At 44.5% G+C, this 20654-nt stretch overlaps 1 protein-coding gene across 1 annotated transcript in view; it reads left to right on the top strand.

Moving 5' to 3' along the window:
* Positions 1 to 20654, top strand: part of LOC311133392 (receptor-type tyrosine-protein phosphatase gamma-like) — a gene marked incomplete at its 5' end in the record, with an annotated part of 269130 nt that overhangs the window by 61443 nt on the left and 187033 nt on the right. Inside the window, one exon of the mRNA XM_084166893.1 lies at positions 18395 to 18499. Within this exon, the coding sequence (XP_084023019.1) occupies positions 18395 to 18499 (105 nt within the window). The remainder of the gene's footprint in view (positions 1 to 18394; positions 18500 to 20654) is intronic.

The raw sequence follows: 20654 nt of genomic DNA, 5'->3' as shown, positions 1-20654 counted from the left end.
GAAGCCAAAACTGTGTTGATTCCAGCTCTGTGTTAAGCTTTATCTCCAAAACATGTATACACTTATCTTCTGTAGAATGACCAAGGCAGGATCAGTCTGTCCTGTTGTTGCTGTGACTCTCAGGTCCCGGTAACTGACTATAAAGATGTCCAGTCACCTGAGCAGCAGGTGTTTGGGTCAACCTATCGGTCAGCACTCACACCATGATGCCCAGAGAGAGAGGGATTAGAAATAGACAGATAAAGCCAATACACACAGTAGTAGCATGTAGAGAGAGACAGAGACAGAGACAGAGGCAGAGGCGAGGGCCCCCATTGTAAATAGTTGACACACTGTCTCCCGTTGATCAAAGTGGGTGGATTCCTCTTGTCTTTCAACATGCACACAATAATGTCAGCCACGCCCCCTCTACCTCCATTGGGAGCGGTTTGGTGTGTATAGATCATTTCCTCTCTGTTCTCTGGTTTCTCTCTCTGCCCCCCTTTGATGTGTGTGATCTGCGTGGGGTGAGATAGGTTTGAGTTTGACACAGACAAGTGGATGCGCATATGCACGCAAGCAGAAACACACACACACACACACACACACACACACACACACACACACACACACACACACACACACACACACAGACAGACAGACAGACAGACAGACAGACAGACAGACACACAGTGATATGATGATATGGGTTTGATTTTTGTAATTTCATCAGATAAACTCTCTATCAAAAACAAATCCCAGTCCCACAGGCATACAATGTTAGTAGTGACTCTGCTCCCTTTATCTCCAGCCTCTTTAAAATCATGTTTATACTCAATGCTTAAGTTCAAGGGTGTCACTAGTTGTCAATCAAGTGCAGTTGTGGTTTAGTGTGTTCAGACATCACATAATTCATTTCAGTTTGTAGAGGAGAGATAACTGAAAACAATGTTTCTGTCTTCCTATGCTCCTTCCATAAGCTTTATCGAGATACCAGAGTTTCATGTATCCTTGATACCGAACTACACCCAGCATAACCCTCCCTTCCCCCTGGCCCACACACTGCTTAACCCCCTTACCCTAACCCCAGTTCCCCCCTAATCTCAATCTTAATAATTAGATTTGGTTGTCCCTGGAGAAATACATTTCCCAGGTATGTTTTATCTCCTGCTAAAAATACGTTCCAGCAGCTCTAGTTATTTATTAGCTGGATTCACCTCACCACTCCGCCGCCTTATCGCAAATTGCTCGAAGCCGTTAACACCAGGCATTTTACTTACAAAGTCTAATAAGGAGAATATTTTGCTTCACCACAGTGAGTCTGATCGGATGACTTCGGTACCCCGTGTCAAGCTGTGACTGAGGTGTGGCTACGCTCTGGAAAATACACGTTTTTATTTTCTGCTCCCTCACTCACACTAATTTTTTAAGCTTTTGGCTTGTATCTAAGGTATCTATCAGAGATTCAGCTCATTTTAGAGTCACAGTACCTTGGCAGGTGCTTTGGCAGTATTTGACAGCTGTTAGACGTGGTGTGGGGTACAAAGTCTTTGGTGGTGTATGGATAGCATGTGCTACAGTGGCTTGCGAAAGTATTCACCCCCCTTGGCATTTTTCCTATTTTGTTGCCTAACAACCTGGAATTAAAATTGATTTTTTGGGAGGGTTGTATCATTTGATTTACACAACATGCCTACCACTTTGAAGATGCAAAATATTTTTTTTTGTGAAACAAACAAGAAATAAGAAAAAAAAAACACAGAACTTGAGCGTCCATAACTATTCACCCCCCCAAAGTCAATACTTTGTAGAGCCACCTTTTGCAGCAATTACAGCTGCAAGTCTCTTGGGGTATGTCTCTATAAGCTTAGCATATCTAGCCACTGGAATTTTTGCCCATTCTTCAAGGCAAAACTGCTCCAGCTCCATCAAGTTGGATGGGTTCCGCTGGTGTACAGCAATCTTTAAGTCATACCACAGATTCTCAATTGGATTGAGGTCTGGGCTTTGACTAGGCCATCCCAAGACATTTAAATGTTTCCCCTTAAACCACTTGAGTGTTGCTTAAGCAGTATGCTTAGGGTCATTGTCCTGCTGGAAGGTGAACCTCCGTCCCAGTCTCAAATCTCTTGAAGACTGAAACAGGTTTCCCTCAAGAATTTCCCTGTATTTAGCGCCATCCATCATTCCTTCAATTCTGACCAGTTTCCTAGTCCCTGCCGATGAAAAACATACCCACAGCATGATGCTGCCACCATCATGCTTCACTGTGGGGATGGTGTTCTCGGGGTGATGAGAGGTGTTGGGTTTGCGCCAGACATAGCGTTTTCCTTGATGGCCAAAATGCTCAATTTTAGTCTAATCTGACCAGAGTACCTTCTTCTATATGTTTGGGGAGTCTCCCACATGCCTTTTGGCGAACACCAAATGTGTTTGCTAATTTTTTCTTTAAGCAATGGCTTTTTTCTGGCCACTCTTCCGTAAAGCCCAGTTCTGTGGAGTGTACGGCTTAAAGTGGTCCTATGGACAGATACTCCAATCTCCGCTGTGGAGTTTTGCAGCTCCTTCAGGGTTATCTTTGGTCTCTTTGTTGCCTCTCTGATTAATGCCCTCCTTGCCTGGTCCATGAGTTTTGGTGGGCGGCCCTCTCTTGGCAGGTTTGTTGTGGTGCCGTATTCTTTCCATTTTTTAATAATGGATTTAATGGTCCTCCGTGGAATGTTCAAAGTTTCGGATATTTTTTTATAACTCAACCCTGATCTGTACTTCTCCACAACTTTGTCCCTGACCTGTTTGGAGAGCTCCTTGGTCTTCATGGTGCCGCTTGCTTGGTGGTGCCCCTTGCTTAGTGGTGTTGCAGACTATGGGGCCTTTCAGAACAGGTGTATATATACTGAGATCATGTGACAGATCATGTGACACTTAGATTGCACACAGGTGGACTTTATTTAACTAATTATGTGACTTCTGAAGGTAATTGGTTGCACCATATCTTATTTAGGGGTTTCATAGCAAAGGGGGTGAATACATATGCATGCAACACTTTTCCGTTATATATTTTTGTAGAATTTTTTGAAAAAAATTATTTTTTTCATTTCAATTCACCAATTTGGACTATTTTGTGTCCATTTAATTTTTTAAAATCCATTTAAATTACAGGTTGTAGTGCAAGAAAATAGGAAAAACAAGGGGGATGAATACTTTTGCAAGGCACTGTACTGAAATAAATCAAATACGCTAGCGAGAGCAGTAAGTAGACATAGCAGGACAGTAATCACTTATTTTGCGGTTCCACCCCCTGATGAACGTCCCCACGTAATCTACTGTGAGTGTGTGTATGTGTGAGTGACATGAATGCTTTTGTGGAGTGCCCTTTGTAAGCCACAATTCATCACACTAACCAAAATGAAATCTCTCTGATAAATATCTTGAAACACACATACACACACAGGCTTGCAGCTCTCTCTCTCTCTCTCTCAGAGCCACATGTACTGTAGGATATCTCCCACCCAGGTCTCTTTGGCAACAGTATTTGATTTGGTTTAAAAGCTTCAGCGCCACCAGATGGTTGTCCAGACATGAAGCAGTGGGTTTGTCATTAGCAGAGGGCAGGGGGGGTGGGTGATGGGTTCCAAGGGGATGGGCAAGGGGACTCTGTATTTGGGGCCGCGTTGAGCCCTAGGAGGGTAGAAGCATCTCACCCGGGTGTTAATCGGATTTCACTGTGTCCGGTACTCATCCACACCCCATACTGCAGAATTACACTCTGCTACTTCTGCTCCTTACAAAACTATGTTTATCGGCTCTGTTTATCAATGTAATTTAATACACACCCCAACGAACCCTGCATCTGGCGCTGGGCATGCAACTTTACCCATTCAGCTGTCTTAATCTTGTCAGGAGAAATGCATTCATCTTTCAGATCTCCATTTCAACGGTCACCACAACTGTGACGGAGGCCATATTTGTCAGGACAAACTGAGAACCAGAACCCAGGGAGCAGAATCTGTGAGAGAGAGTGATAAAGAGAGACAGAGACCAATACAATCACACAAAGAAGCATATTGTAATTACTCTTCACCTTAGCCTTGCAGGTTAGCCTTGGGTGGGATGAGGACACAGGTCACAGGTGCTCATATGGATCCAAAAGGAGTTGGAAACGACTGCTGTAAAACACTGATGAAATCAAATGCTGGAACACCTCAACATGCGAAGTACTCTTGGAGAGATCGTAGGTCAGGAAATTGGGAAATACAGGAGAATCGATTATTCATTGACTTGATTTTACAGCAGTGTATGGGTTGAACATCAAGACCCTGAGGCCATATCAGTATTGGAGCTGCATTGACCTGATCTTGACCCCTAAGGTTAAGTCTCTGGCTTGCAGGAGCAGCGAAGGCCTGGCTATTGATTCTGAATTACTCATGAGATGGTATTTGCAAGATGCCTATAATCTCAGTCAGATGCTAACTCAAGTATGCATTTCATTTTGTCCACTGTAACTCTCTCCATGTCGTTAGAGTATATTGACCATGACTTCTTTAATAATAATAATAATATGCCATTTAGCAGACGCTTTTATCCAAAAGCGACTTACAGTCGTGCATGCATACATTTTTGTGTATGGGTGGTCCCGGGGATCGAACCCACTACCTTGGCGTTACAAGCGCCGTGCTCTACCAGCTGAGCTACAGAGGACCACTTTATGAAAGTGTCAGTGTACTAGTGATGAGAGATTAGTGCTTTATGAGGTCGGTTCGGTTTCGGTTTGATTATTTAAAAAATAATCACGGTTTTCGATTTTGGTTTCAGTTATTTATTTTGATATTAAATGCACTATACATTATGTGGGTTGAATACTGTAACAAAACAATTAATAAAAGTCCCTTGATGGTAGTAACTGCCCATTACTGCTTATCACTTATTAACCATCATTTATTTTACATGTGTCACAAGTGTAGAGAGGAGTAGGCAGGAGGCAGTCGCAGGTTTAGAACTACTGAATTTATTAAAGCACCATAGCTTAAAGCGGGACGAAACCCACTGTGCAAAATATAAAGCACTCCTGAGTGGCGCAGTGGTCTAAGGCACTGCATCGCAGTGCTAACTGTGCCACTAGAGATCCTGGTTTGAATCCAGGCTCTGTCGCAGCCGGCCGCGACCGGGAGACTCATGGGCGGCGCACAATTGGCCCAGCGTCGTCCAGGGTAGGGGAGGGAATGGCCGGCAGGGATGTAGCTCAGTTGATAGAGCATGGCGTTTGCAACGCCAGGGTTGTGGGTTCGATTCCCACGGCGGGCCAGTATAAAAAAAAAAAATATATTCACTAACTGTAAGTCGCTCTGGATAAGGGCGTCTGCTAAATGACGTAAATGTAAATGAAATAGTAGGCGAGATTCCTCTCAGGAAAACAAGCAACATATACAATGACCGAGAAAGACAAATGGCAGAGGGAGTATATATACAGTGATAGAGTGGGGATTGGAACCAGGTGTGTGTAATGATGACGAGACAAGTCCGGGGTTGATGAGTGAAGGGCGTTTGCCAGCAGTAGGTTCGGCAGCAGCTAGAAGGCTGGCGACGCCGAACGCCTGAGCTGGACAGGAGGGGGAGCCAAAGCGAAGGCTGGTGTGACAACATGACTTTACTAAAATATTTGATGACTTTATTATTTAATTCCAAGTCCTCATCTAATCTCTATAGAGCTGCTGCCTATGCTGGCTGACAAAATCACTATTTTAGTAGTTCTTCAAAGTAAAAAAGGCATACTTTTATGACTGCTGAGTACCAACTATCAATCATTTAGATCATGTATTTTCAGGCTCGTGAAGCAACTGCTTTCTATCCTGGATCGAGCATTCTCTCTCTCTGTGTCTGCTCCACACAGACCGGACAAGTGTAAGCGGGCGCACAATGGATTTTGGTCATTGCAGTTAATTACCACGTTTTTCTGGGCTAACTTTGTAGAATATTGGCCTGTTGGAAAATGCAACTACTTCATCACACATTTTAGGCTTGATCTGATTTATCTCTACAGAAACTGCACATCAAACTCACAGAAAAGAAACAAACAAAATGGAATTCAAATAATTGAACCGATATCGGTCAATTAGTTGTTTAAAACACGATTGAATCTCTCAGCACTACAGTGTACTTAAAGAACATTGAGGCGGTTATATATCATATTCTTTGTTATTATACTCTGTCTCATTCAATCTTAAGAGGAGTTCCTCTTGTAACAGTGGAGCATATGAGCTGGCGTCATTCACTGATTCCGTATTCATCCCCGACACTCAATACAATGAGTCCTAATTGTTGAAAGGAAGCTAGGCAAAGAGGCTTGATGCAATAGGTGCTAATACATTCACCATGCCATGATGCAATGACAGGGTAATGTGTACATGTCAATGACTGCCTGTAGTGTGGTAGTGCTCTTTGTTTAATTTCTTCCTTCAACCCTCTCCTCTCTCTCTCTCTCTCTCTCTCTCTCTCTCTCTCTCTCTCTCTCTCTCTCTCTCTCTCTCTCTCTCTCTCTCTCTCTCTCTCTCTCTCTCTCTCTCTCTCTCTCTCTCTCTCTCTGTCTCTCTCTCCCTCTCTCTCTCTCTCTCTCTCTCTCTCTCTCTCTGCTTAGTCCCCAGACCATTTACATTATGAATATGTGTGTATGAATAATGTGCATGCTTGTGTGTTTGTGTGCGTGCGTGCGTGTGCATGCGTGTGTATGCGCACGTGTGTGTGTGTGTGTGTCTCTGTGTCTGCGCGTTTGTGTTTTCCTGACTGCAGAGAGCCCCAGTGCATTAACCTTGGCGGGAGTGCTCTAGCTAGCTCCGTGGCTCATGCCCAGCTTTTGTAACTTAATGGGAGCAGGAAGCAGGAAGTGCTGTGCTATTTCAAGGTCCCTATGTCTTTATGCCTCTTAACCTCTGGACCTCTGATCTGGGGTCAGTCCATCCTGCTCAAGTAGCTCACCCCCCTCGACCTTTCTGAATGTCCTTGGTCTGGTCAGGAGGGTTGGCTGTGTTGACTTAGTTTCCATCCTATGCTGTAACTATAACTGTAGTCTGTTTACTGTCATTTCCATTCCACATTGGAACTGTGGATCCTCTCTTCTCAGCTGTCATATCTATCCACTGCCCTGGAGTTGCTCTTAGAGAGGTGTAATCACGGTCAGGTGTGGGTCTGATTAATCCACACAGGCTTTCATCTGCAGGGAGCTTCTTAGCCATTCAAGTCACAATACTGTATGTGGTATGTGTTTGTGTGGCTGTGATTGTATCCTGTGTGCTGTAAAGCTTTAGTTTGCTTAGAGGTTGTTGGTTGACTTTACAGAGCCTACTGTTAGAGAATCTTTTTCTCTCTCTCTTTTTCTCTCTTTTTCTCTCTTTTTCTCTCTCTCTCTCTCTCTCTCTCTCTCTCTCTCTCTCTCTCTCTCTCTCTCTCTCTCTCTCTCTCTCTCTCTCTCTCTCTCTCTCTCTCTCTCTCTCTCTCTCTCTCTCTCTCTCTCTCTCTCTCTCTCTCTCTCTCTCCCTCTCTCACTGCAGCTCCCTCTGGATGCTCCTAACAGGGCAGCCATCATTACTCCGCTTATGTCATTAGGGCTAACAGTGTGTCCTGGAGCTTGGCTGGGCTGGCTCATCACGAGGCAGGCGTGGTGTGGCATCACCCACCCAGCGAGGAGACATCTCCTCTCAGATTAATCACATCCTCTGCTCCCCATTGCTCTCTCTGACACTTTGTCGCTCCCAGATGACACTCCTCTACCAACACAAACCCTCACGCCTCTGTGCCCTATACAGCAGAGAGCTCTGATAGGATGAGATGAGGTCAGAAACCCCACCCCTTCCACGTGGTTTTGCTTTGACCTTACACTACAGATGGAGGGGTGGGGATTGTTGTGTCTGACATTCAGTTCGAGCTTTAACCTGACTGTCCTCAATGTCATGAAGACAGCCCACTAAGCCACAGGAGCCCAAGGAGCCCAGAACAACATAACAATGTTCTTTATAATGGCTCCCCTCACAAGTCTAAGAGCCGTCATTTGTCACTACACTACCATACTGTCACTTTTATTCTGCTCAGCCACGTGTACTCATTCTTTATTTACCCAGATGGCCCATTTGAGCTTAACAACGTCTTTTCTGAGGGATACCTGGCCAAAACAGCAGCAGCATACACCATACACTACACGCTACAGGGTCATGCATCAAAAAAGGACAATAACGTAGCAGCAGACTGGAGCTTAGAAAAAGAACTCAGACAACATTGAGCGCTAGAGGACATAGATCCATCCTTATGATTATTGAAATGTCACATGAGAATTGTATGAGTTATTAGGAGAGCAGCCCATTTCCCCTTTCACTGTAATGCAGAGAGAGAGAGCTGTGCAGTAGCAGACGTCTGTTGTCTGCACTTGAATTTTGCTAAATGGCATCTGTTATGGATTGTTTTATATGGACTGACCTTCAATCCTCCGTTTAGAAAAAAATAACAGAAAAAAAGAAACGACTGCATCTAATTTCTCTTTATTTCCTGCCCTCCGTGAATGCCACAGACGAATGCAGATTTTTTTACGGGAAGACGACGCCCACAAATCACCCCTCCATCCTCCACCAATCATCCGGAACATTACTAAAGATCACCCACAGTCCTCTGCTCTGCATTTTTATGAGATGACTGCTCACTCACAGGGTAGCACTGTACTGTGGATTTGGTCATTGCTATCGGGACATGCTATAAGGGCCATGCTATAAAGAACCATTCATCTAATTTGTTATAAAGTGTCTCTTTTTGTGCTTCCGCCCATAGTGTCTGTTGAAGTGTATGAACTACGGTTGCAAAGGGAGGGTATATTACTGGAAACTTTCAAAGTTTACCAGTAAACTACCAGAATTGTTGTATCTTTCAAGGATTTTTTGTACTACTTGGGTACTTCAGATTATTACAGGTGTCTGTAATTATCTCTGGCCCTCTCTCTGGCCTTATCACATGTAAAATATATGAAATAATTAAAGCTGCAATATGTAACTTTTTGGGTGACCAGACCAAATGCACATAGAAATGTGAGTTATAGATCTGTCATTCTCATTGAAAGCAAGTCTAAGAAGAGGTAGATCTGTTTTATGTGCGTTATTTCTGTGCTTCCCGTTCTTAAATTTAGTTTTTGCATCTTTTACTTTCAGTTTTGAACACCAGCTTCAAACAGCTGAAAATACAATATTTTTGGTTATGGAAAATATATTTCACATCGGTTTAGATGGTACAATGATTCTGTTCACTATACTTGTTTGTTTTGTCACATAAACTGAAAGCAGGCAAACCATTAGAATTTTAGCAACCAGGAAATGGCAGAGCGAATCCTTCATAGTGCACCTTTAAATAAGATGATTTTAAAATAAAAAATAGAATGACAAAGCTTTAAAACATTATCCTAAATATAAACCATCAACTTATTGAATACCATTGGTGTCTTTAAGAATCTATTGACGCATCCATAAGTAACATAATACAAAAATCCCCATCAAAATCTGTCAGTTTAAGATGGAGATAACTGTTTTTGAATAAGCTCCTTCTCAGTCCACCCCATCCGCCTACGGCCTTCCACATCTGTGGTGGAATGTGGCCGAGCTACAGCAGTATTGGTCAGGCCATGAGACATCCAGAAAATCGGTTTTCTAACGGAAACGTCTGTAGCGTCCAAACTAATATGACCACTCTATGGAAAGATGAGACTCTCACGAACACCATGGTGAAGTTAACCCATACAGACGAATGGAAGTATGGAGATAGTTTTGTGGCAAAAAAAAATAAGTGCTTAAATATGTGTCCAAAAAAACACAGACATTGAATATCCCTTTGAGTATGGTGAAGTTATTAATTACACTTTGGATGGTGTATCAATACACCCAGTCGCTATAAACATACAGGCGTCCTTCATAACGCAGTTGCCGGAGAGGATGGAAACCACTCAGGGATTTCACAATGAGCCCAATTGTGACTTTAAAACAGTTACAGAGTTTAATGGTTGTGATAGGAAAAAACGGAGGATGGATCAACAACATTGTAGTTATTTCACAATACTAACCTAAATAACAGAATGAAAAGAAGGAAGCCTGTACAGAATAAAAAAATATCTAAAACATGCATCCTGTTTGCAATAAGGCACTCAAGTTTTTCAGGATAAAAAATAAATAAACGGAATGGAGCAAAGCACAGGCAAAAATCCTACAGGAAAACCTGGTTGAGTCTGCTTTCAACCAGACACTGGGAGATTAATTCACCTTTCAGCAGGACAATAACCTAAAACACAAGGCCAAATCTACACTGGATTTGCTTACCAAGAAGACAGTGAATGTTCCTGAGTGGCCGAGATACCATTTTGACTTAAAAATCTAATTGAAAATCTGTGGCAAGGCCTGAAAATTGTTGTCTAACAATGATCAACAACCAATTTGACAGAGCTTGGAGAATTTTGAGAAGAATAATGGGCAAATGTTTCACAATCCAGCTGTAGAAAGCTCTTAGAGACATTCCCAGAAAGACTCACAGCTGTAATCGCTGCCAAAGGGGCTTCTACAAAGTATTGACTCAGGGGTGTGAATACTTATGTAAATTAGATATTTCTGTATTTAATTTTCAATAACTTTGCAACAATTTCTAAAAACATGTTTTCACTTTGTCATTATAGGGTATTGTGTGTAGATGGGTGAGAAAAATATATATTTAATCCATTCTGAATTCAGGCTGTAACAACAAAATGTGGAATAAGTCAAGGGGTATGAATACTTTCTGAAGGCACTGTATTTGTTGTCAATGTTTTGGCGTCAAACTGGTGGTAGTTGTGAAAAAAGTTAATAGTTGGACGAGTTGCAGAGGTAATTGAAAATAATGCCATTGTTGATTAGATGCTTTTTTCATTAGTTAGGCTATTTTCTCTTGAACCATATGGTCTATCTACAAGAAACTCATGAACAATATGGACACTATATATGAACACATTTCTTTTAAGTTATTCAAGTATAAATGACCAAAGTTCCGATAGATTGCCATAGATTTTCTGTTAATAACCAAAATTACTGAAGATTCTGGTAACTTTGCAACCCTAGTATGAACAAAAAATTAAGGAAATATCTATAAAGGACTTACTCCTGTGTCGTGGTTTCAATGTGTACAGTATCTGGAGGTAGACAGATGGTTGTGTCTACTGAAACATGAATGGGCTATGTCCTTCACAGTGGCAGAATGTGCCTTGTTTTGTGAAAGGGGCATAAAGGAACCCATGGCAGCCCCTGTGTTTATAATTGCAGAGGACAAAAGGTGGTGTTAACAGTAGCAGGACTGTCTGCCTTCACAGTGGAGGTGTCAGTGTTGGCTTTGTGTTTGGCTCAGCGACCATGTCCTCGGCAGACCGCTTATTAATTTGCATCAGTGTAAATGGAGCGACCATCCGTCGTGCTCGCTGTCTCCTGTCTATAGCAGATCAATGCAGGGAGGAGAGGAGGGAGACGGGCGCTTGGAGCTGCCGCGTGTCTTCAAGTGCATTTTCCATGACACTAAAGACCCATTTGAGTAATGTCCCTCCGACACGCTCTCGTGTTGCCTTCCAGTGTTTCTGCTTCATGGACGATGCACTGGCGCTTTGGCTTTACAGCTCTCTCTCTACCCTTCTCTCTCTCTTTATCTCTCTTTTTCTCTATCTCTTTGTCTATGTCTCTTTCTCTATCTCTGTCTTTCTTTCTTTCTTTCTTTCTTTATTTTTTCTTTCTTTCTCTCTCTCTCTCTCTCTCTCTCTCTCTCTCTCTCTCTCTCTCTCTCTCTCTCTCTCTCTCTCTATCCCTCTCTTTCTCACCTCTCGCTCTCTCTCTCTCTCTCTCATTTGTGTGCTGCTCTCACTGCCTTTGGCTGAGGCTAAAGTGGACTCACCCCATGCTGGGTTGTCTTTGCTCCAGGGACTGATTCCATCTCATCTCTGCTGCTCTCCCTACCCAGTCTCAACTCCATACCCTAGGCCCAACCACAGCCCCTATCCTATAGCCCAATGCCAAGACCAAACTTTCAGCCACCATTCCTCACCCACCCCCATCCACAGCCCCAGCCCCATCCCATCTTAATCCCTACCCCAGACCCGGTGCCTGACCCTCTGCCTGGGGATCTGGTCACCCACCACAGAGTGTGTGGAGAACTATTACTATTACAGCCTTGCAAGGTTTATTTAACGTGACAGCTGTTACTCTCTGATCACCACAGTGCAAGTGTTTTGGACTGCCAGTATGTGTGTGTATGTGTTTGTGAGAGAATAAGAGAGGGTGTGTTTGTATTCATGTTAGTAGGTTTTATGTGTGTGTATGTGTGTGTGCATGTGTGTTTGCTTGCCACGGCTGTCCTTCAGCAGTAAAGAGGTATTGGAGAGAGATGTAAAGAATGCTAATGAAGTGTATCACGGGAGTGAGGACTGCCCTTCCTGGCTGGCTCACACAGCACTGTGTGTGCGTGTGTGTGTGTGTGTGTGTGTGTGTGTGTGTGTGTGTGTGTGTGTGTGTGACCGCGTGTGTGTGTTTGTGTCTGGACACCCCATGCTACCTCCTCAAACCACTGAGGAGAAAAAGTGTATAAAAACCCAAGGTTAAGTACATGAACACAGGATTCGGCTCTGCATTTTAATTAAGTGAGAGCAAACAGGCAGCAATAGCTTCAATGGCTGGCCCGCCGTGATGGATGGATGGATGGATGGCAGGAACCAATGTTCTCCATCTCTCTTCTCAATAGGAACTTTTGTGTGACTCACTCTGTGTGGAAACAAAGACAGGGTCAGCCAAAGTTTCAGGCTTTTTCAGCTTTACTGGCAGTACGTACACGGTTGGAGCAAGGAAGCACAAGTGTTGTGGTTGGCACTCACGTCTATTGTATTTGCTATGCAGATTTTGCATGGTGTGTTTGTGTCAGTGTGTTTACATTCTGACCTTGCTAATCACCCCTTTCAAATAAAGCTCTGTATGTGTTCTCTATCCTAGTGAATCTGGAGGTTGACATTGCGGGTGCTGTTGGTGTTTGCCAAAAAGAGCCTATCACAACTTCATTCTCCTTGTGAAACCACCAATGGCACCTTCATTCTCTATTTCCAGGACACTGCAGAACTGTCTACTTTATTTGGCTTTCTGTTAAAGCTGAGGCCTGAGCTGTGCAGAAGTTTTATAGTTCTACACTGAGCCTTATTAGATTCAATCTCTCATTCTGCAGAGTATGAGATGGCGTGACAAAAATGTCAGCCCCCAATCTCTCTCTCATAAGAGCACATTCTTCTAATAGGAAAGTATAAGTCAATTAGGTCAGAATTCATTTAGGCCAGCACAGCAGAATGGAACCTCTGGGAGCCAGATTAGATATTAGGAGATATCACTAGCATTGCCGCCTTCACTGTTAGGACTTTCTCAAGTTCCTTCAAAACACTATATGGTCTTTGCAATGAATCTTAATAAGATGCTGTTTTTTAAGACAGGGTTTTTCACATCACTAGTGCATGACTGCTAGTGTGTGTGTGTATGTGTGTGTGTGTGTGTGTGTGTGTGTGTGTCTGCTGCATTGCTGGCTGTGTTGATGTTGATAGTCTCTGACAGGGTCTAGGAGAGCAGGGAAGTGGTGACTTGTGGTAGATGAGATAGAGAGCAGTGGATAGGAGGACAGGAGGTGGATGTGTTGTATGGTAATTGCAGTGTTCTCCTTACGTGCTTTTGCCCATAGTTTGCTAAATGTATTATTCCTTAAGCAAATACAGTATTCCATGTGTTATTTAACCGGAGGGGATGGCTGCCGTTTTACGGGCTCCTAACTGTGCTATTGTGTGTGTTTTATATACTTTTTATATACTTCTTCTCAGAGACCAGGCCCAAATCCTTCACGTGAAGAAAAGACAGTAATACAGGGGGGCGGAGATCGGGGTGGCTTGTGAGAATTGGGTGGGTAAACCGCCTCTACCATCCGTTCAATTGGCCAACGTGCAATCACTGGAGAATAAACTTGATGATCTCCGTTCGAGACTATCCTACCAACGGGACATTAAAAACTGTAATATCCTATGTTTCACTGAGTCGTGGCTGAACGACGACACGGATAATAGACAGCCAGTTTTCCGTGCATCGGCAGTACAGAACGGCTACGTCTGGTAAGATGAGGGGTGGGGGTGTGTGTCTATTTGTCAATAACAGCTGGTGCGCGATGTCTAATATTAAGGAAGTCTCTAGGTATTGCTCGCCTGAGGTAGAGTACCTCATGAAAAGCTGTAGACCACACTATCTACCAAGAGAGTTTTCATCTATATTTTTCGTAGCAATCTACTTACCACCACAAACCGATGCTGGCACTAAGACCGCACTCAACGAGCTGTATAAGGCCATAAGCAAACAAGAAAATGCTCATCCAGAAGCAGCGCTTCGAGTGGCCAGGGACTTTAAAGCAGGCAAACTTAAATCAGTTTTACCTAATTTCTACCAGCATGTCGCATGTGTAACCAGAGGAAAATAAACTCTAGACCACCTTTACTCCACACACAGAGATGCATACAAAGCTCTCCCTCCATTTGGCAAATCTGACCATAATTCTATTCTCCTGATTCCTGCTTACAAGCAAAAACTAAAGCAGACAGTACCAGTGACTCGCTCAATACGGAAGTGGTCAGATGACACGGATGCTACGCTACAGGACTGTTTTACTAGCACAGACTGGAATATGTTCTGGGATTCATCCAATGGCATTGAGGAGTATACCAACTCAGTCACCGGCTTCATCAATAAGTGCATCGATGACGTCGTCCCCACAGTGACCGTACGTACATATCCCAACCAGAAGCCATGGATTACAGGCAACATCCGCACTGAGCTAAAGGCTAGAGCTGCCACTCTGGACGCTTATAAGAAACCCCGCTTTGCCCTCAGATGAACCATCAAACAGGCAAAGCTTCAATACAGGACTAAGATTGAATCCAGGGCTTGCAAACTATTACAGACTACAAAGGGAAACCCTGCTGCGAGCTGCCCAGTGACTCGAGCCTACTAGACGAGCTAAATGCCTTTTATGCTCGTTTCGAGGCAAGCAACACTGAAGCCTGCATGAGAGCACTAGCTGTTCTGGACGACTGTGTGATCACGCTCTCTGTAGCTGATGTGAGTAAGACCTTTAAACAGGTCAACATTCACAAGGCAGTGAGTCCAGACTGATTACCAGGATGTGTACTCAGAGCATGCGCAGACCAACTGGCAAGTGTCTTCACTGACATTTTCAACCTCTCCCTGACCGAGTCTGTAATACCTACATGTTTCAAGCAGACCACCATAGTCCCTGTGCCCAAGAAAGCAAAGGTAACCTGCCTAAATGAAACCCTAGACCCACTCCAATTCGCAATACCGCCCCAACAGATCCACAGATGATGCAATCTCAATGCTTCTCTTTCCCGCCTGGACAAAAGGAACACCTATGCGAGAATGCTGTTCATTGACTACAGCTCAGCGTTCAACACTGTAGGACCCACAAAGCTCATCACTAAGCTAAGGACCCTGGGACTAAACACCTCCCTTTGCAACTGGATCCTGGACTTCCTGAAGGGCCACCCCTAGGTGGTAAGGGTAGGCAACAACACATCTGCCACGCTGATCCTCAACACGGGGCCCCTCAGGGGTGCGTGCTTAGTCCCCTCCTGTACTCGCTGTTCAACCATGACTGCGTGGCCAAGCACAATTCCAACACCATCATTAAGTTTGCTGACGTCACAACAGTGGTAGGCCTGATCACCGACAACGATGAGACAGCCTATAGGGAGGAGGTCAGAGACCTGGCAATGTGGTGCCAGGACAACAACCTCTCCCGCAACGTGAGCAAGACAAAGGAGCTGATCGTGGACTACAGGAAATAGAGGGCCGAATATGCCCCCATTCACATCGACGGGGCTGTAGTGGAGCGGGTCGAGAGTTTCAAGCTCCTTGGTGTCCAACAAACTATCATAGTCCAAACACACCAAGACAGTCATGAAGAGGGCACAACAACACCTTTTCCCCCTCAGGAGACTGAAAAGATTTGGCATGGGTCCCCAGACCCTCAAAGTTCTACAGCTGCACCATCGAGACCGGTTGCATCACCGCCTGGTATGGCAACTGCTCGGCATCTGACCGTAAGGCGCTAAAGAGGGTAGTGCGTACGGCCCAGTACATCACTGGGGCCAAGCTTCCTGCCATCCAGGACCAATATACTAGGCGGTGTCAGAGGAAGGCCCCAGAAATTGTCAAAGACTCCAGTCACCCAAGTCATAGACTGTTCTCTCTGCTACCGCACGGCAAGCGGTACCGGAGCGCCAAGTCTATGTCCAAAAGGCTCCTTAACAGCTTCTACCCCCAAGCCATAAGACTGCTGAACAATTAATGAAATGGCCACCTGGACTATTTACCTTGACACCCACCCCCCACTCCTTTGTTTTTACACTGCTGCTACTCGCTGTTTATTATCTATGCATAGTCACTTTACCCCTACCTACATGTACAAATTACCTCAACTAACCTGTACCCCCGGCACATTGACTCAGTACCAGTTCCCCCAATAACCTCGTTATTGTTATTTTACTTTAATGTATTTAGTAAATATTTTCTTAACTCTATTTCTTGAACTGCATTGTTGGTTAAGGTCTTGTAAGTAAGCATTTCACGGTAAGGTCTACACCTGTTGTATTCGGCGCATGTGACAAATAAAAATGTATTTGATTTGATTTGACTGTTTTTAAATTGGCACTACCAGTCGAAGGCTGTTCCCTCCTCTGTCTTCCCTCCTTTCTCTTCCTCTGGAAACACAAAGAAGGTCTCTGTTCTTTTGTCGAATCTTCCTCTCTTCCTCCCCTCCTCTCCTCCTGCTGAACAGTTGCCAGGCAGCAGGCTGCCCATCACAGTGACCCGGATACTGTCGTTAGGAGAGCGGGCTTGGCTGTAAAAAGGGTCCCGCCCCACTATGACCGGACACTGCATAGATCTGTCCTCTTCTCTCCCTCTTTCTCTATCTATTTTTCTCCTCTCCTTCAACCCCAACTCTGCCATCTATCCCTCTGTATACTTTTTCCCCATCTCCTCCCATCCCTAGTTCCCTCTCCCCTCCCCATATTGTCATTGGCACTGACATTAATATAATTCTGTTAGAGTGGTGGAGGATAGTTTCAGTGCAGCCCTGGACCTCTGTGCTGGGCTTTGACACTGTGAACTGACTGACTGCTTTAATGGACACCTGTGTAGATAGTGGCTAGCTGCTAAATGACTCACCGGCGTCTGAAGCGGTGCAGCCATGGGAAGGAATGAGATGAGCTAACACGGTGTGTGTGTTAAAGAAAGCGAGTGAAGGGTCAGAGACAAAGGGAGAGAGGGAGAGTGAATGACAGAAAGAGAGACAGGAAGAAGGATAGTGAGAAGATGGGTTTGGCGTGGATTGAGAGGTTAGGGTGGGGCTGTGCATAATTACATTTTCTGTTGGGAGAGTATTGGGAATCGATAATGTAATTCATAGAAAAGCCATAGACTGGCCTCTCATTGACATTCACAGTCATGCTCAAGCTTACATCCCCAAGAATTAAAGAAGAGAAAAAACAAAGAGTCACCCATTGTTCATATCAAGCCATTAAGTACCCATAATGCCCAGCGAGAAGCTTTTAAAATTCCATTAGACTTTGATTGCCATCTCTGGTGGCCCAGTGTCCTTGGTGATGCAGTGAGTAAGGAAGTAACCACACTGTGTCCTCTTACCTGTGACGCTCTCTCTCTCTCTGTCCTTATAGCCGCAGGTGGCCATTTTAGGTCAGATGAGATGTAGAATGGCAGTTACCCCCAGGTACTGCCAAAGCCCATTTGTGGCACAGCAAGGTGAGGGGCGGGAGCGTGGGTGACTCTTACCCAAAACCCTGAGCAGCCAGCAGCTCACATCCCAGAGCCACAGTCACAATGGGCCTGGCGTGATCAGATCTGACAAAGGAAGGAGCACACACGTGCGCACACATACATAAACACATACACACAGCCATCATCCTCTCTTCCCGTCTCATACAGTATCTCAGGCCCACCTCTATGATGGGGCGGTGGGTCAGAATAATCAAAGATGCAACATCACACCTCAGGCTGGTCCCTTGCTCTCTGCATCAGTGTTCAGAGACCCTCCTCTCTTTACCAATGTGCTGCACTATGTATCTGTATTCATGCCTATGTTTAAGGACATTATTGTGGCTTTCGTGGTAGGATGTTTTGGTGAGTCATTGAAGCACTGTTTGAGGTGCCGGTTGTGTAACTCCACTGTGTTCAAGTCACAGTCAGACCCTGTTTCTTAATGAGTGTTTTTTTGTTCTACAACAGTAAGCGAGTGCAGTGCCATGTTGGTGACATCCTTGTCCTTTCTCTCCTCCACACAGCGCTGACAGGAGGGCAGCCCGGGGCCACGCAAGGGAGCCAAGATGGCCGAGTGCCCGGGACCAGACTCAGGAGAGCGGCCGAGGAGTCCTACTGGGCCTACTCAGGTGTGTGGGTGTGTGTGTGTAGTTGCAGCATGGTTGTTACTCTCCCCCCTCTCCCTCCCCCTCCCCCTCCCCTGCCCACTCTCCCCCTATCCTCCCTGCTCTTTAGAGCAGAGGCCTCAGGGATTCTCTGGGCTTTTTATTTGTATGTTTCTGTGGAGAAAAAGTTACTTTTGTTGTCCCTCTGAGCGATATTTACAGAGGAGGAACCTTCATATTTTGCTGTCCAACCAAGCCTCGGGCTACCAATGATCTTTATTTGATTTATTTAAATATTTCTGTCTACTCTGATTGTAGCCCGTCGCCGCTGCATTAAAGTCAGGGCCTTGTGGCAAAGTGGACAGATTCACTTAGCGAGCTGGGTATTGATGCTAAGATCTAGTGTCTATTATATTTTGTGTCATGGCACACTTTAATATTAAAGACTTAACCATGGGTGTAATTTCAGCAAGAGGAAAACAATAGAGATTCTGTTGGACGGTCACAGAGATGCCTCCATTTTGTAAGCTGGCTGGATTTCTGCAGGACAAACTGATAGGCTGGTGCTATTGACAGTGTTTTAGATGTGTGTGTGTGTGTGTGTGTGTGTGTGTGCGCACATGCGTGTGTGTATGTGAGAGAGTCAGCTTGAGGATATGAAGTTATGTATGGTTTATTTAAATAATCATATCAGTCCCTCGGGGGCCTGATCACCCAGTGCTACATCTCCTCTCAAGAGCCCTTATGCCTCGCTGTAATACCAGCAACCACAAACCTGTCACTAAATAATACTGAACTGCAGCTACCTCTCTCTCTCTCTCTCTCTCTCTCTCTCTCTCTCTCTCTCGTCTCTCTCTCTCTGTCTCTCTCTCTATCTCCTTCCTTTCTCTCTGTCTCTCTCTCTATCTCCTTCTTGCTCTCTCTCTCTCTCTCTCTATCTCCTTCTTGCTCTCTCGCTCTCTCTCGCTTGCTTTCTTTCTGGGCCTTAGGGACCTGCAGGAGAGGAGAGGCACACAGTATGTAGGGTTGTCCCTAGATATCGCCTGAGTTTGTACACAGCTCTCCTCTCTCTCTCTGTGTGTTAATGCGTCATTCTCTCTGGCAGGCGGATGGGGCAGTCTGCTGTGCCTTAGTGAGGTAGCCATCCTGTAATCTGTCATCGGAACACTAGTGGATCTGATTAGAACTAGCTCATTTGGACATAGCTTTAGAACTCTGATGTGTCATCACGGGGGACTGCTTTTACTCTTTTACGGTCTTCATAATTACAAGTGCTTTCCTATATATTTTAAGAGGCCTTTTTGTGAGGGTTTGACTGAAACACTGAGGCCAGATCAATAGGCCTTCCCTCACTCTGTCAACTCTGCCTTCTGCTCCAGACGCCGCTACAAACATTGAAGTTCGCATTAAAAGTGGATTTGATGGAAAGTTCCACTTTTCCACTTCAGAAAATCATTACCTTAAAGGCATTATAAATCGTCCCCCCGCCTCTCCCTCCCCTCACCCTCAACTTGCTGGATATTAATTTTAAAGCCCTGGTGGCCTTAATACTTCTGGCATCAATGGGGAGACGTACCCTAATTTATGAGATAGAGAATTCACCACCTTGTCCTTTACATATCAGTCCTCATAGCCTATTTTATATTCACTGGCAGGCTTGAGTTGAGAGCTCTCAAGGTTTTGTGTGCAACTTTGAAGAAAAGGAATGAAGATGGAAATTGATGATATGTTGTAATGTAGTTGTGGCTTAAATAGACAGCTTATAAAGTGAGTCATTTCTGTGAGGATATTAAACAGAAAGGTGTTGATCCTCTTCAGTATGCTGCTTTACTCAGTATGCTTAATTCAACCTTCTATTCTTTGACTGTGCCTTTACTTCTTATGATTCTTTGTACACGTATCGTTTTTCTATGTGTATTTCTGAGGAAGTTTTAGTATGCGTTTGACTGGATTCTCTATGTATATTCAGTTTGCTGTAGTAGGGGACAAAGAAAAGCTTAATTGTATCTACCTTGACTCTGCAGTGCTCACTGTTTCCTAAAATGCACTTAAGGGTGATTCCTAATGGCTTGATATGTACATTATTTACTGAATGGCCTCTTCAGACAGGGTCATTCGTTTAAGGTGTGATGTGTTGTGTATTATCCAACACCTTTCAGTGATTGCATCAGCACTCAGT

The sequence above is a fragment of the Coregonus lavaretus genome, assembly GCF_964263955.1.
Source record: "Coregonus lavaretus genome assembly, chromosome: 8".
NCBI classification, from domain to species: domain Eukaryota; kingdom Metazoa; phylum Chordata; class Actinopteri; order Salmoniformes; family Salmonidae; genus Coregonus; species Coregonus lavaretus.
Note: the sequence above shows the minus strand (reverse complement) of the source record. Positions and strands in the feature narration are given on the sequence as shown.